The sequence below is a fragment of the Solenopsis invicta genome, chromosome 1 (genome assembly GCF_016802725.1).
Source record: "Solenopsis invicta isolate M01_SB chromosome 1, UNIL_Sinv_3.0, whole genome shotgun sequence".
Taxonomy (NCBI): Eukaryota; Metazoa; Arthropoda; class Insecta; order Hymenoptera; family Formicidae; genus Solenopsis; species Solenopsis invicta.
Genome location: NC_052664.1, coordinates 12,862,416 through 12,879,705, shown reverse-complemented (window position 1 = coordinate 12,879,705; position 17,290 = coordinate 12,862,416). Strand labels below are relative to the sequence as shown.

Sequence of the window (17,290 nt, the reverse complement as noted above, 5' to 3'; positions counted from 1 at the left end):
GAAGTCCTAAAAAAATTAAATGATGCATGAACGTACGACTACGCCTCGATGTTTTACAATTATTTTTGACCATTAATCGTCGTTTAGACTCAGGGTTATCCTTATATAATCCAATTTTTATTTTGAATTTTATATGGATTTTAACACTAAAATAAAGTCATATAAACCAAATAAGATTATTATACTACTAGCAAAACAGTTTTATTTAAGAGTTTTATATTTTTACAATTTTTTGACAGATATTAATGATGCAAACAGTGAACAAAAACAATCATTTATCATTTAGTTTTTATCTTCATGTATATACCAGTATATAAATTTCATCCATTGAATCTATGATGAGAATATTCTAGTGTTAAATCCGAGGTAACCCTTCATTCCACGTGATATGCAACATAAGCACATCATGGTTGCATTAAATATTCCTTTAACGTATCTTATCGAGACATCTGCAGTACGTTAAGCACATAATTTAACTTACCTGCGATTAACAGTTCCGAAGATCATCAAGATATATTCTTTCAAGTCACACGAATGCTATTAATCAATTATTTATCGAAATTCGTCACACAAATGTTAAGTAAAAATATTATTAAGCAATTTTTAAAACAGCCAATCAAATTTTTGTAAACTGTTAAACAAAACCTATTCATTCAAAAAAATTTGTGTAACTCATGTTAGTTCGATAATAATTTAATCATCGCAGCAAAGTAACTAGCGGCAACTTCTCGAAAAAAAGTAATTTATGATATATTCATAAAGATAAGATTATACATAAGACAAAACAAAAATAACGCATAATTATTTTAATATTTACATTTACGTTTATACATATATAGATATTAAATATAGGTAATAATTTGAAATTAATTTAAAAATTAATTTAACAACGTATTAAAAAATTATAACAATTTCTAATAATAAAAGTAAATTTCTATTAAAAGTCATTCTTCACAAATCTGAATATAAATAGACATAACTAATCGTACAATTTAATAATTTTTCAATTAATTACTGCAGATTGACTGTTAAAATTAATATTATTATAATAGGCTTATAGTGAAATTACTCTGCAGGTAAGGATTTGTAAAAGAAAATACTGATAAAATTGGATATAAAACAAATAACTATACAACCCATCACGGAATCAAACAACCGCAAAATTCCATTGGTAAGGTTAACCCGAGTTATGTATAGGTAGATAGGACGAATCACGATATAATTGGATATTGATCGTGATAACCTTACCGTGAAGATTTCAATGAGATGACATACAACACGACGAGAAACGATTCACTGATAAATGATTGCACAGCCAATGATAAATCTCTCACTAACAATAAGAGAATAGGAGAATACGTTCCTTGTTAACATTAATAAAAAAATGATGTTCGTAAAAGTCACTTAAACAATAATTAATATTTATAGGCTCCTGTTTCGTCACATAATATTTTTGCTTATAATCGAAATAAATATTGCAATATTGATATTTTCCCTTGCAGAAAGAATCTATAAGTTTTAATTTATAAATTTTTCTTTCTTAAAATATCAGTTTTTAATATAATGTGTTTTATTTATTTAATATAAAATATATTTTCTTACAAATATTTTATAAAAAGTTATATAACAATATAGTATTTTTATACAAATTAAATGTTTGTTTTAATAATGTTTTAATAAAAAAAAACATTAAAAAATATTAAATGATATAACAAGGTAAATATTGTATTACTACATTTTTGATATATTATTTATTATCTCATTGTATAAATAGTATAAGAAATAAATAAAGAATTGATAGATTTACTGTAGCTTTCAATAACTTTTTAATATTTAAAAATACGTAAAAGATGAAAAATAAGAACATTTGTTATTCAAGTCGAGCGCTGTTGTACTTTTATTTAATCAATCTTTATTGAACTTATTTTAATTGGAAAACAAATATTCCACAATGAAATAAAACCAAAAGTGTCAAATATAGAATTAATAATGTGATACTTTTCAATATTGACAATATTGTAACTAATGGTTTAATAAAATATTTTCCTTTTTGATGCCAGTAAATCGTCATTGAGGCTGATTAAACCGCTACATGAATGTTGAATTTCATAAGCGAACATATAACGCGCATCTCGGACTAATGTCAAATCGCTGCGAGAGTATCCGCCGATAACTGGCCGTCCTCGCGGATTTATTGGAGCACGTATAATCGCTTTCAGTCTGTCCCGTCATACCTTTGTCTAAATCGTGTTGTGTACGCCTCGTTACTTCATATTCCCGCGGTGAAATCATTCCATTCGCGCTTGGCAAATTGCACCCTCGTCGTCAACGTCCGCTTCTGGTCGCAGTTGAAATCCATTAACATGGAACTATCATTCATATATTTTCCACAATCTTATAGTTATATTCCGTCGCTAATTATTTAAATTAGAAAATAAATAATGCAAATAAATACATAGGTAACCTATTACTATTAATTATTGAATAATTTTATTATATTATTATAAGACAACTTGCTTTTATTCATTTTTATCTTTACATAAAAATGTGATTTAGCATAAGTATGGACGTCTAAATTCACTAATCCTTACATGTATTGAGATAAGATATAGACAATACGGATCTAATTTCTTACATAACACATCAAACTGCAATCTCAACAATCTCAACCGGTACTACGTATTTTTTGTAATATCGTATCATACTTTTCCCATTGTAAACATCTGTCAGTCTGCAATTGATGAGAACTCTATGCTTTACTGTAAGGATGGACCATCAATTGATTAATTTATATTTCAAGAATTTAAGTAACGAGAAATTTTTACTTGGTTTATAAACTATTAATTAATATTAGCAAACATTCCAATACTATATATCAGTTAAACATTATCTTTTTTGCAATATGAAATTTTTTTCATTAAATTTGATCCTGTAATTAGAACAATTTCAAGTTAACAAATTAAACTATAATTGAAACTATGTTGATAGCCTGAATGTTACTATTATAAATATTAAGAAATTTTACAAACAGCATCTTGTTCTCAGCATGTAAAATATTATCTCATTCTCAGTATGTAAAATATTATTTCTCGGAATAAATTATGTATTTGCAGCAAGTACGCTTTTGTTGAACATATTTAATCTTAAAAAGTAACTTTACTTGTTCTTTCTGTGATTTACTTAGAAAAATCTTTCAATGAATACTATATACATATCTATACACGTATGCACATGTCTTATTTGATTTCAAATACATGAGTTTGCAAAAATTACAGAGGTGTGTTAATGCGGAAACGGTTTGTGTGTCTAAAGTTAACATACTCTCAGTTATACGTGAAATGATAGATTGTGGGGAATGTCGTTAGTCTTTTTATCAAATTTTCTCCTCGTTGCAAAATGCACCGGTATATATAGACATACCCGTATTATCTTATCTTACACGCGTAACGTACACAGAACGTACATTATCTGCATCCCCTCTTTATTACGAACAAGAGATGTATGAACAGAAAATAGCGATATAAATGTCTGATTCAAAGACGTCGAAATACATTTGAAATCTAGTAAAAAGCAATTTTTATAAATTACGTCCAAAAATTTACTTTTGTAAGTACAAACAAATAATAAAACGTTTAAAAAAATAAAACTTCAATTTAATTTTAAAATAATTATTTTTTAACAATTATTTTTATTTGACGTTAGAAGGTTAAAAATTTAACGCAATAAATATAGGCAAGCACTAAATTTAAAATATTGTAATATATATTATATACGCTTACATAATCTTTTCAAACGCTCTAAAGATAATATGTTTATTACGTAATTTTATATATGCTATATCTCACATTATGTGACGAAACAGTAGCGCCACTTTGTAGGAATAATAAAATATCGATTTTTATTTGATAAAAAGTTGTCAAAAAGCAAAAAAGAAAAAAACACGATGAACGCTATCAGGATAGAGAGAACTGTCGGTCGATGGCAGCCATTCTGTCCGTTCCTTGTCTTGTCAGCTTGGCACAAGCAAGATAAATGACGCGAGAACGTGAAACATGGGGGAATACAGGAGAGAGTGTGGTGTGAAAAGTGCGCTCCCAGACAATTCACAAAAGCGTAGAAAATCGATAATCGATACCCCGCTTTTCTCATCACTGTCGTGTGCCTTACCAAGGTTGCCATCGGAAAAGTCCCTTTCCCGTTGATTCATGATCCGCGAAACGAAAAGCTGAAGCGCCGCAAAACAGTGACGGACATTATGTTTATAAAAAAGTATACATTTTTAATTAAAATAAAGACATGATAAAAATAACAAAACAGGACACACATAATATGAAATTAAGGATTTTGTTTTGTAATTATATATTGTATAAGAGGAAGTATATGTATGAAAAATAATGAGCAATAGATTTAAAACTTTAAACATATAAATCCGTCATTGCTTTCAAGTACGATTGGCATGAAATTAAAGCCTGATAAAATTTCGCAGATTGCGTTACTTGTCAGGATTCAATGACTTGTTTAAACTTATATCTTTTTTTTCTCGCTTTACAAGCATCGCTGAACGCGTAAATCAAGAATTTTACATGCGCAAGTTATTATATAAGTTGTTGATGTCACAACGCACTCAAAAATAATCAAATCATCATGAGACAAAGAAATAGATAATTTAACAAATGAAAATTGTCAGAAAGTTAATGTAGAAACATTTAATATTTCATATATGACGTCAATATAATTTTAATCCTCTTTCAAAATAAATTTATATCGTTTATGTTTTTGATGACAAACGCTCAATATTCAGTTGATAAAGCATTTATTTAATTTTGTTAAACTATCGAGCGTAATTATACGTCATAGCTGCTGTTAGCTATCTGTGCAAATCATCTTGTTGCAACTCAACGGTTACAAAAGCAAAACCTATCGCTCGCATCATATCACGGACGACTGATCCATTCAGGACAGACAAGGCAGGAAATGCAACCAACCATAACTTGCTTTGTCTCGATAAACATTATATTACAAAATAAACGATACAAATTATTTATTATTTAAAAATTTGTTAATAAGCGTTAATGATTCTATAAAAGTAGAAATTTACAATAAAATTTTAATAAATACAATTAAAAAATGCTCATTGATGGCAAAAAAATGTAAAAACAATGCATACATTTTTAATATTACAATTCTACTTCAAGTAGAAGTAATTTATATGTAAAAATATTAATACAAGATGTTTAAATGTTAAAAATTATTATAAAACAGCAATGTAATAAGATAATAGACCAATAAATTAATTAAAATAAAAGATTTTATTTATAATAAATTTTTTTGTAATAATAATAATGATAAATGCAATAATAAAAAGAAACCGTTTGATAATAAATTGCAATTATTAAAACAATATAAATATTCTTTCATTCATATTAGATATTCTATTCTATTAAATAAATACAAAATTAGAAAACTATTATATCTAATTTTAATTTATCTCAATTTTCTTAATTTTCTTAAAAAGCTCAAAAGTTTATATCATAAAATTTTAAAGAATTAATAAGAAAGTTATTTGAAAAAATAAATTTTTTTAATATGCAAAATTAAAATTGAATAAATTAAAATAATCTTCAAGGAAACAAATAATAACGAATTATAGCCATTTACATTTTGCTAATAACTGTTAGCCACCTGTTAATATTAATGCCACATTTACATTTTGCTAATAACACTGATTAATAGTATTAATGCCAATAATCTAACAGCGCCATTTTAATGTATTGAAATTCACAATCACAATTATAGAATCAAAACTGCTTATTAGATTATCGTAAAACAAAGAATAACTTTATCAATAAAAATATTCTATAACTATTTCTATAAACCATAATTATGTAAATAATCATTAAGACATATTATTTTAATAAACATTATTTATACAATTACTACAAATCTTTTACTCAAACCACAAAATTTTTAATTTTTTTTAGAATATTTCTTTTCTAGCCCAGTTAAACATTATCTATTTCCGTCATTGAATCCTTCGAATTTATCGACCAGTTCGTTTTCGCGAGTATCTCTGTTCAGCGGAGAAATGAACTTTGCGGCCAGAGCAACCTTGGTGGCGAGAAATTTCGCAACCGCAGTTTTAACTGCGATTTGTTGTACCTCCTCCGAGGTGGTTCGTAAAGCGAGAATACGACCGACCTCTCGGCTCGTGAGTAGGAAAAGAAGGCCTTAGATCGCGATTGCAGTAGTCAGAATGATCGCAACAGGCAACCACGAATTCGATGCCATCTAGACCGCGCAGCGTACTGTTTGTGGTGCACCAGACAGAGTATTCGGTGTCCGGAAAGAAGTTCATCTTATTGTAACACCTGGGAAAATAATTTACATAACGAGTACTGCCGCGGACCAGACTATAGCGTTCATGTCGCCGAAAAGTAGAGAAACTTTACGGCTGTCGTAAACTGTAAAATGATGTAATATGCTCATGGAAGTTGTGGATATAATACAGTATTAGCGAATAACTGGAATAAAAATTTGGTAGGATAGTATTCAGAGAAAATAAAGAAAGATAAAAAGGAATATAAGGATGCTAATGGCAGCATTTTAATTGGCTCAGTATACTACAACGCAGAGTTTAATAAGCTACAGAAAGATCATTTGCATACATTTAGAACTGACTGCATCGATTAGCTTCGATCATGATAAATAAATTTTTTTTTCTGTTCAAATTATAGCTGAAATTTAGAATTATAATTGTTTAAAATTTTCAAGTTATAGTTTGTGTGTGTAGTAAAAGATAATTATTAATCAAAGAACTAGCTGATCGAAACTAATTGAAGCAACCAAATCTTTAAAAAAGACTACACATGCCTAAAAAAGAGAAAAAAGTCAAAATAACTACAGGTATGACAAGAAGCAATATTAAATTTGGAAAAAGTTTATATTTTAATAAAATAATAAGTATATGATTAGAAAATAAATATTTCAAAAAATGAGAAACATCATAATTTTTAATTTTAAAACATATTTTTCTCAAAAATATACATGTGTAGACTAGTATAAATAAGATACACTAGTATAAATAGAGTATACACAGTATTTTGTAACTTTTGCATCAAAATTCTACATACATACATCAGATAATAAATTTAAAACAACTTCTCAACTCTAAAGTTATTAAATAAATATTTTTTTCTCTCCCCGCCTCTCTTCTCACACAATTTATTAATTTATAAATATTATGATAAAGCACCTTACATTAAGTTTTATGTTAATAAACTCAATTTAAAATAAAGTAAAGAAATTGTCACGAGTAATATCAGCTTGAAAAGATAAATAGAAAAAAATAAGTCAAATAAATTACTAAATTTTATCAGAAAGTTCTAAAATGTGTGTTTGACGCAAATCTTACATCATACTATATATTAATCAAAATCCATAAAAACATCAATAAGAGATATATATCATACATATAAACAAGAAAAACATAATTTAGATATTTTTCAAATTTCATAAAGATATTCAACAACGTACAAAAATATTAAAAACATGTAATCAGAAGGCATGCGAAAGAGAAAGTAATGAACTCTATTTATCCATTAATTTCAAAAAAATTCTCTAATAAATTCTATTTCGAAGATCAAAAAGACATGAGCTGCAAAAGATAAATTTACTTCAACATATATATATTAATTAAAATAAATTAAGAATAAATCTATAAGATAATAAATCTAATCATAATGCTTTTTTGCACAAAAATTGAATATCTCATACTAAACTTTTTAAATATTTTTATATATAATGACACTGTTCTATAAAGAATAACTTTTTTTAAGCACAAGAACAGGGATAATCGTTCCCATAGTTTCTTGTGATGAGTACTAGTATATTTCCGTTTATCAAATTGCTGTATTAATCACAATTGTGAGACATTTGTGATTAAAATTACAAAAACTAGTGTACTTATTACAACTCTGATATTTTTTGAAACATACTCGACTCAACAAATTTGTTTTAGGGGCTAAAAGTCATAGCAATATATTTTTAATTTTGAATGACACAAAACTTCTCTAGCCCATCATATATCGTAATTGCAATGTTCCAAAGTACACTAAAATAATTCTTTTTATAATTTTAATTACAAATTTCTCAAAATTTTGACGTAAAGAAGCAAGTAAACAGAATTATATTTAACGCAAAACAACTTTAGGAAACTATTATTTTCGTTCTTGTACTTTCTTTTTGAACAGTATAATTAGTGCATAATAAATCATGAAGTGTATATAATACATTTTTGAAAAGTTAATACAAAGAACTGCAAGTCTTGGAAAAAATCTGAAGGTTACTACAGGAGGCAGGAAATATTTACAAAAGCCACCCTTTGTCGCGCGGGTCACGCTATCGAAGTTACAACGGAATAGTACTGTCGTTAAAGAGTGCAGAGAAGAGAGCTATGACAACATGCTACCGGCCCTTTCCGAGTTCACTCAGGAGGATTTCCGGTGTACGACTTGTAAGAAAAAAAAAAAAAAATGCAGGAGAAGATCGCCTTGAAGCGACTACAAGCTCCGAAGGTGGCAAACATCTCGGTCGAACGTCACAATAGCGTCTCACAATATTATCATGTATTATCTTATCCAAATTCGTTATCTCGTCTCATTTTTTTTCCTACAAGTGCTATTTATTTCATACTAATTTCAACACCAATTTAATTTTGAGATCCCTATCTGAATAAATTTACAATTTACAATGCATCAATTATATAAATAATGTGGGCGTGTGCTGCTCAAGAAGAATAGAAAAAACTGAAGAAGTAATGGAAAATAATGAAATACTAGACGATTATTGATCACGCTTATCTGTACCACTCCTTACTGCGCATGTAAAAAGATGTCGTAGCATTCTGTCAATGAAATTCAGATTTATATGCAATACGACAAAAAATATAACATTTATGAAATAATTTAAAATACGCGCGAGCGCAAAGAGACGCGCGTATCATAATCAAATGTAATTAATATTGAAAATATCGTAATGCAGTATACTTTATAGTTTACTTTAATATTGATTTAAACATTCAATTCTGTCTCGTTTTATGTTAGTTCCAACAACAAACAGAAACTCTATAATACACCATTGTACTTCAAATCGCGATATAAAATAGTTCAGAGCTTTGTTGAACGTAATAAACGGCGAAAGAGAGCGGAAAGCTCATCCGCGAATACGCAAATAGTGCGTCGCGAATACGTGTTTACGTCTAGCATGTAGCAGTGCTTCAGAAGCCTTCTATTCTTTACACAATATATATATATATATATATATATATATATATATATATATATAGCGCACATGGCTTTATACAGATATAGAAACCTACATAAAATCATCGATTGATATTTTAGGAGAAGAGTTCTTTAATTGACTTTGAAATAATCCTTTATTTCTTTAACATAAAAATAAGAACATTTTTCAACTCGCAGGCAATTAAAAAGTGTAGAAATTTAATAAATTAAGATCCAGAAGAAAGTAACATATAGAAATAGATAAAAGATGGAATGATTCTTTTTTAATGAAAATTAAGGAAGTACAAAAGTCGTACTAAGAATAACATTTAATTTTAGAAAATGTATTAATTAATTATTTATGTTTTGCTTCGCTTAAAAAACTCGATGGATTAAAATAATCTACTCCCAAAATATTATCAAATGATTTTGATGCATTTCGTATATATGTACAGATAACGACAGCGGGAGCATAACAGAGAGCGTATCAGAGCGAGAATTCGAAATGATAATGTGAGAGTGAGACGAAGATATATACACTGGTGGAGACCATGACGTAACATTTTATTCCGACCTTAAAAAAATAACCAGGGGCTTGACTAATTCTCTTTAGCTATATGTATAAAAAGGCTCCAACAGCTGCTTGAGCGTTTTTGCTTCATCAAACGGTAAAAGTGGTTTTAGATTTCGCACAAACCTTTTCGCAACAACTTTCCTTCATATTGAAAATTCTTTAAATTAAATTTTTATGTAATAATTCTCGAATTTATTTATTAATAATTCAGCTCGTTTGTTAAAACAAAGGTAGAATGTGAAATACTTCTACTTAAAATAAATTGATATAATAACATTGTTTTCTTCAATTACAAAAATTTTCCCACGAACAATCGAATTAAGTATAGTCAATTATAAAAAAAAATATAATCGTGTGAAACACTGTGTAAAATACGTACATTTTAAACTCACAATTAAGCAAATAAATACTTACACAAAATATATTTTTGCCACTCAATAATTTTATTAAATAAGCAAGCATTTATCTTGTTTAAGATCTTACAGCAATTTAAAAATATAAAAACTTGTTATTATTGTTTGTATCAATTATATGCAAACAATCACAATGTAAAAAATAAATTGAGAGTATTAATTTATGTATGAAAACAAAAGCTTGATAATTTTAGAAGTTACTACGAATAGAGCCTCCCCTTTAACGCTTTAAGTAGTTGCGTGGGATAGGTCAAACTAGCTTCAAACTTGAATACAGTTCATTTGTACCATATATGTACAGACTTGTGTAGGTGTTTCACTGTGTAAGGTTTCACTTCTACCCTTGTTAATCTTAGTTTAGATATTTAAAAAATTTTTTTGCATATACGCTATGCGTACGTTATCTGTATTATTATAAAATGACTAATATTGTGAATATTAAATTCGCAATTAAATGTTTATTAAACGTCGTACTCTCCAGTAATGTGTTGTCCTCAAATTTGCACGTTTTGCAGTTCGGCAACAAGAAACTAAAATTCTAAACGTATAATACAGCGAGAATATATTTTACAAGTCGTGTTGCAAAGACAGAGATATACAGAGAAAAATAAAGAAAGAAAGAAAGTGAGAAGGGAGAGTTGCAGCTAAAGCCCGTGCCACCTGCAGAGTTTTCGTAACTTCCAGGTCTGTTTGGACTATACCTTCATTGTTGCTAGGGTGTAGCAGAGGTTTGAGATCCCGATTGCAAAAATCCTCTTTGTTGCAGCACTCGATGACGAAGGTCGTGTTTCGCGAGTCGCTCGTCATGCAGAAGATGCGCGGTTCGGGCTGCGATGGCGGCAGGTGTTTAAGCACGCACCTTCAAGCCGATTTTGTACCAGTTTCAGAAAACGAGGTGAGGAGAACTCGGGATAGCGCGCGCGACGCGTTCGCGTCGAGGCACGAGATATCCAGGGAATTCATATCGTGCGATTTCAAGGCAAAAACTCAAATGGGAGTTCGATCCCTTGGTAGCATGACAAAAAGGAATTAACAGCTTCTAAGGCTGCGTTCTCAATCTGCCTCTATTTACCAGTATCGTCGATTACCTTCTTTTTATATTTTTTTAGTTATTTGATAAAATACAAACATGTTAAATGATCTATTAACGAAATAAATGTTCATAAATTGATTATTTATAAGTACTTTATGTATATCGAGCTTTTGTATGTGTAAATATATAGTGTGGATTTTTATATTTTTATATTTTATACTGTTTCTCCCGTTAATATAATTTTTTTAGATTTCTATATTTCTACATCTTTCTATAAATTTCTTAGTTGGTTTCTGAACATTTTTAATACTTTAATTCAATTATATCGTTTTATCGTGCTACCGAAAGTACAGAGAATTTTTCCCAATGTTCGGTCAAATTTATAATACTTCTGCGAACCTGATACGCTAATATCAAGTTTGCAGAAGCTATATGGAATATCTTATTTTTATTAATTTACCTATGTATCGGCTATTTACGGTTATTGGTTCAATTACAGTTATCATTCTATTCGAAAATATATATATATTTTTTTTTTCAGAAATTGTGCATTTAAATGGGATCAACTTGAATCTTATGGCATAATATTAAAATAAAGTTTCGTTAAATAAATTTAAGTCAAATTGAATAATTGTATATGTACATTATTACATAAATATCTATTGATTAGCCGATCGTAACGCGGTACGTGCACGCGTTGGAAACGCATCCGTTGAGTTATTCCGCATCACAATCCACACGAATGCGGATACTATCGAGGGAACAAGGGATCACCGAGCAAACTCCAGCAAAACCGAAAGAGAAATACTCAAAAAAAAACCGGGAGAGGATGCGAGAGCGGGAGCTGGTAGTCGGGAAGAGCAAATCCGCAACACCGTGCAACTCAACACACTCTCGTGATACCTGACATATGGGGGTAGCCAGTGGTAGCATATCTTCGTGATTCCTGAAATTCTGCGACTCCTGTCGGGATAGCATCGGGGCATACAAAACGGTGTATATAACGCGGAGATCCCGTGTCAACTCGCGATGCAAGTCTTTCTATCGATCGGGTTTGTTCTACTACAGTAACCCCGGCGAACTCGAGAAAAGGACAATCTCGATTCGTCGAGGAACGCGTCAGATCGCCGGAAACGATCTTCAAAGCAGGCACATCTCGCACATTCTAAACAAATCGAACTCGGCACAGCAAAGAAAATGTTGGTTAGGGGCAAACGATAGACACTACGATGCAATGTGTGTTAGTTGGAGTCTCTCAAACTTGACTATTCTACGAAAAAGCGCAGTATTTCGCATACTTATAAGAATGTTATTTTGTTTTTATTTCTCATATACATTTGGATTAATAACTATAAAAGCATATGTGTGCATGTGACAGATAATTACTTCTATAGTTATTAATGTCTATACAATATATGATTTTAAAGAAAATTTTTTAATTTAACTTGTTTAATGTAAAAATTATGTTCAATATAATAAATAAATCGTAATATTATACACGAAAAAAAAAGATTACTTGCAGCAGCAAGAATCTGTGTGTATATAGTAGCTAAATTTTAGTTGTAAACAGCTAAAATTTAGTTATTACACACAGATCTTTAATACTGCAATTAATTGCAACTGGTCTTTCCTTTCTGTTCGAAATAACCAATTATACATTTTTTAATATAAATAATTTGATTTTATAAATTTTAAATTTTTGTCATATTAATCCGTCAGTTTGAAAATTTTAGATTTGTATTCAGCAATCTCAGAAATATAAATTGTCACTTTGTGAACATTTGTCTTTTAGAATTAAATATACATGTATACTCATGTACGGGTCCATATAGATACATTTCAGTGAGATACAACCCTAAAACTGTCCTTGTTTGATTTACTTTTTATCCTATAGATGCAGTTTAAATCTTTCGTTTCAAACTCTATAGAAATTTGTAGCACATCTCAGTCCAGAGTTATTAATTATCGAAAACTTGCGATTTTTTGTAACTTTAATAGCAGATTTTTAAAAATCCTGATGTGACAGAGACATCTCACGCTCGGATTCAATGTTTAGCAACCAAAAGTACATAAAAAATAACTTTCAAAATGTCAAGGCAAATTTCGTATTGTACAGTGTAATTAATCTGATATATAATTCTAAAGATCTAAGAATGTACAACATTTAAATGCCTTAAATACGCATATTGTCCGAAATAATTGCTATCAAGTTTTTTATATAAAAATCTCTTTATTTTTCATAAATTCTCATCTAATTTGGAAATATTTTTGGATAAAAGATAAATATTGATTTATCAATTCTTATTTCTTCTTATCGAGTAATTAAAACTGTCGTTAGAAATTATATTTTTAACTAAACATCTAAATATTCAGAAAGGACTGTTCTTTATATCTCCTTAATTATTACCAGAGAGACATCGAATTAAGTAAAAATATCCGTTTTGTAATATTCAAAATAATTCCAGTTTCTTTAATGTCCCGGATGTATATATGGAATTTTATTCTCAATATATGTAAATCACACTTCGTGGCGACACACGCGTCAAGGTGAGCCACAATACGCGCCACGATTTGATCATCGTGAATCGCATGCGAACTGCCGGACACGAAATATCTCAGACGGTCTCAGTCGTCATACATATCTTACTGACGCAAATACTCGCTGATTTGAGCTCGATCGCGTGGTAATTGATTCCACGAGACGAGCCTCCGCCGAATAGCATTAGTGTGTACGCCAGAACGTGAGGATATAAAAAACAGAGACAAAAGTTGCAGCAGATATCATGTTATCAGAAACGTCTTAACAAAAACAAAAATTCATTTAGTATATCAAAAAGAGATAAATATCATCTTGAGTTTTTATGCATGAATTTTAAAAACAATTTTTTAACACAATAACTGTATTTAATATAAATAATAATCAATGTTGTGATAAAAATTATGTTAAGTATAATATAATAATTTTTGAATTTGCATTAAAATATAAAACATAATTTTATAATTATTATTATTTGAAGAAAGAATTATATATATTAAGATCGCAAGGAAAAGAAAATAAGTCGGCTAATTCTTTCGCACGTTTTATAAATGACAACATACTTTTGACAACTGACACAATACTTTTGCACGCTTTAATTCGAACATAAATCGCACAACAAATAAAAGACGTTAAAGAATACTTCACAGAAATGACACAAACGCATAAAAAAGAAACAAAACAACACCCGACTATCGTAAAAAAAATGCAGTTAATAATTTTGTTAAACAAAATTTTTTCGTTATTGCACATCTATTTTTCCAGACAACTTTGCAAAAGTTTATATGTGTGCATATGTGTTTGGCTAATCAATATAAACGCACGTTTATAAAAACGAATGTACTTAATTTGAATTTGATTTTTCTGAAAATAAACGTGTTAATATAAACATGAAACCACACAAAAATTAGGCGGCCATTTAGCATTAAATATGCGATAATAATATACACTGATCAAGATTTACATTGCGTTGTTATTTCTACAAAAAACAAGATTATAAACGCAATGACACATTTCTCATTTGTAAAAAAATCTCTCATCACCTACAGTATAATTATGTAATTCGTCCCATTAGGCACGCTACTTCTCCTGTCATTTATTTTTGTTATTTTAAAAATCATGCTGTTCACACGATTTTGATGGGGTTAATTTGTGACGTTACATCATAAAAGTTACATTATTTACACACGTATACAGATAATAAAAATCCTCATTGATCGCGAACCCTTGGAAGAATACCTGAAGATAATTCAGACGAGTTGGGAGATAATAAAACTGGGTATAAATTCAGGTTGCAGAGGTCTTTATCGCAGCAGATCCGCGAGAGATAGGTGCTCGGCTTGCTGTTGCAGAAACGGGGTGCTTCCGGCGGCAGCCAGTTGCTTTGATCGAGGCACCTTTTACAACAACACAATCCTTTGTTTAATCCGAAAAGCTTGTGCATAGGTCATTCGCATAAACCAAAATTCCGAAACTTTATAGACATCTTATTTTATAAATGATATGATATGATGTATGTACATATCGCGTCGATTAATGTATACATAGTTGAAATTTTAAAAGCATCAAATAATTCTCTGTCCGTGAATATTTTATAATATAATATAAATATTACAATGTAAATGTCTAAGTTTGCTAGTTCTACTCCATTTCCTTTTGCTCGAGACCATGATGCATATTCATTTATAATATTGAATAGTATATTAATATCTTTAGAGTTCTTTCACACTATAATAGCAATTTCCGATAATGTGCGTATATATTCATTTTACATATCATACACTGAAAAAGAGTTTAATAATAATACCCAAGTAAAATATAATAATTTCAATTAAATGATTAATATATCCAAAAATTTAGTAATTACATTAATAGTGATCAAACGTTTATTAAATATTGCTAAAAATTTGGTTATATTAACTGAATATTTAATTAAAATTATAAAATATAATTCTATGTATACTATTACAAACTTTCTGTAATAAATAATAATTATTTAAATTGGTTATAATATTTTTCATTTGTTTCGTTTGTTTTAACCTATGTAACAAATATAGAAACAAGGAAAAATATCTACGACTCTTCCTCTTCAAATCTAATTTACTTTTGTTGGATCGACATACTCTAAAATTTTAATACCTATAACGCGAACTCGCGCTTGCGACGCGACACGTCAATATATTTTGCATTCATGCAATCGCATATAAAATTGCCTCGTGCTGCTTTCACGCTACGGCCGGATCAAGTAATCTCGGTCGCGCTATTTTCAATGCGATCTCCGGCCGAATTATCCGAATTATCCGTCTGGCGCATTAAGCATTTAGGAGCCGTCCGCACGTCTGCGACCTCAGATCGTCGCATTGATCGGACTGTCTCGGTCGATCTTGTTTGATTTTAAGAGTGCATCGTTCTCAAATCGAGATATCTTATTATCATTACACTGGCGATTATTAAGAGATTAATCAATAAATTAGACCGTGTCTCCCCAAAATTCCTTCAGAATGTGTAACGCGTTCATCAAATTAAAAAGAGTAGACACATTTAACAGAGAAGATATAGAATATTTCGAGACTTCGAATCAGTAGGATTAATATTCCTTTATTCGTAACACTTATTTATTAAGTTAAGAAGGAAAATATAAACTATGACATTATAGATACAAACGTAACGTAATGATCTGAGTAACAGTTTCTATTTAAAGTTATAGAATCAAAGATATCAAGAATTATTAACTTATATGAGTTACCTTAGTTATTATTAAATCATGTATTTCTCAAAATAAAATAAATAATTATTTTGACAACAAAGTTTATTTTATACAGAATTATAAAAGTCTCTGCAATAAAGGAATTAAATTTTACATTAAACTGTTATATAAAATATAAATTTTTTTCTGTTATAGATCTGTCTAGAACTGTCTAGAGCTAATTATTTTTATTAAATAATGTATATACGGAATAATTTACATTTTATATAAGAATTTGATATAACAAGTCTAGATCTGTGCTTAACTTTTTCGTCGAAGAGAATATAAAGTCATAAAAGCATTATATAAATTTTATTATTTATATAAAATCTTATATCTTATTGATAGAATACTTTAAAAAGTAAATAGTAGATAAAATGATATCTAAAATCAAGAAAATATTCATTTTTATCATGACTTTAACTGAAATAGGCTGGAATAAAACAGACTACATCATACTGTGATTTTTTTAAACTAGACAATTTTAAAAAAACTACTATAATCGAATTCAAAGTAAGAATTATGGAAATAATGAAATTTATAAAATTAAAAGTTATTCAGTTTTGAAATACCTTGTTGGAAGTATACTGCGAAACTTTATAACCACACGATATTAATTATACATATCTCGTCAAGCACTAGATTTTCGTCTTTCTATATAATTTCCCACTGAGTATCGTCCATGATAAAGAAAATGTCGATCTTTA

General features: G+C 29.0%; 1 protein-coding gene across 6 annotated transcripts in view; it reads right to left on the bottom strand.

Annotated features, from left to right (window-relative positions):
- Positions 1 to 17,290, bottom strand: part of LOC105193383 (TGF-beta receptor type-1) — a 44,590-nt gene that overhangs the window by 9,073 nt on the left and 18,227 nt on the right. For 2 of the 6 annotated variants that reach the window (XM_026134931.2, XM_026134930.2), the window contains exon 3: positions 6,160 to 6,368. In XM_026134931.2, coding sequence (XP_025990716.1) covers positions 6,160 to 6,368 — 209 coding nt within the window. Of the gene's footprint in view, positions 1 to 6,159; positions 6,369 to 10,969; positions 11,128 to 12,204; positions 12,248 to 15,076; positions 15,235 to 17,290 lie in introns of all 6 variants that reach the window. The other 4 variants (XM_039450538.1, XM_039450534.1, XM_026134933.2 and 1 more) reach the window with 4 other exon arrangements.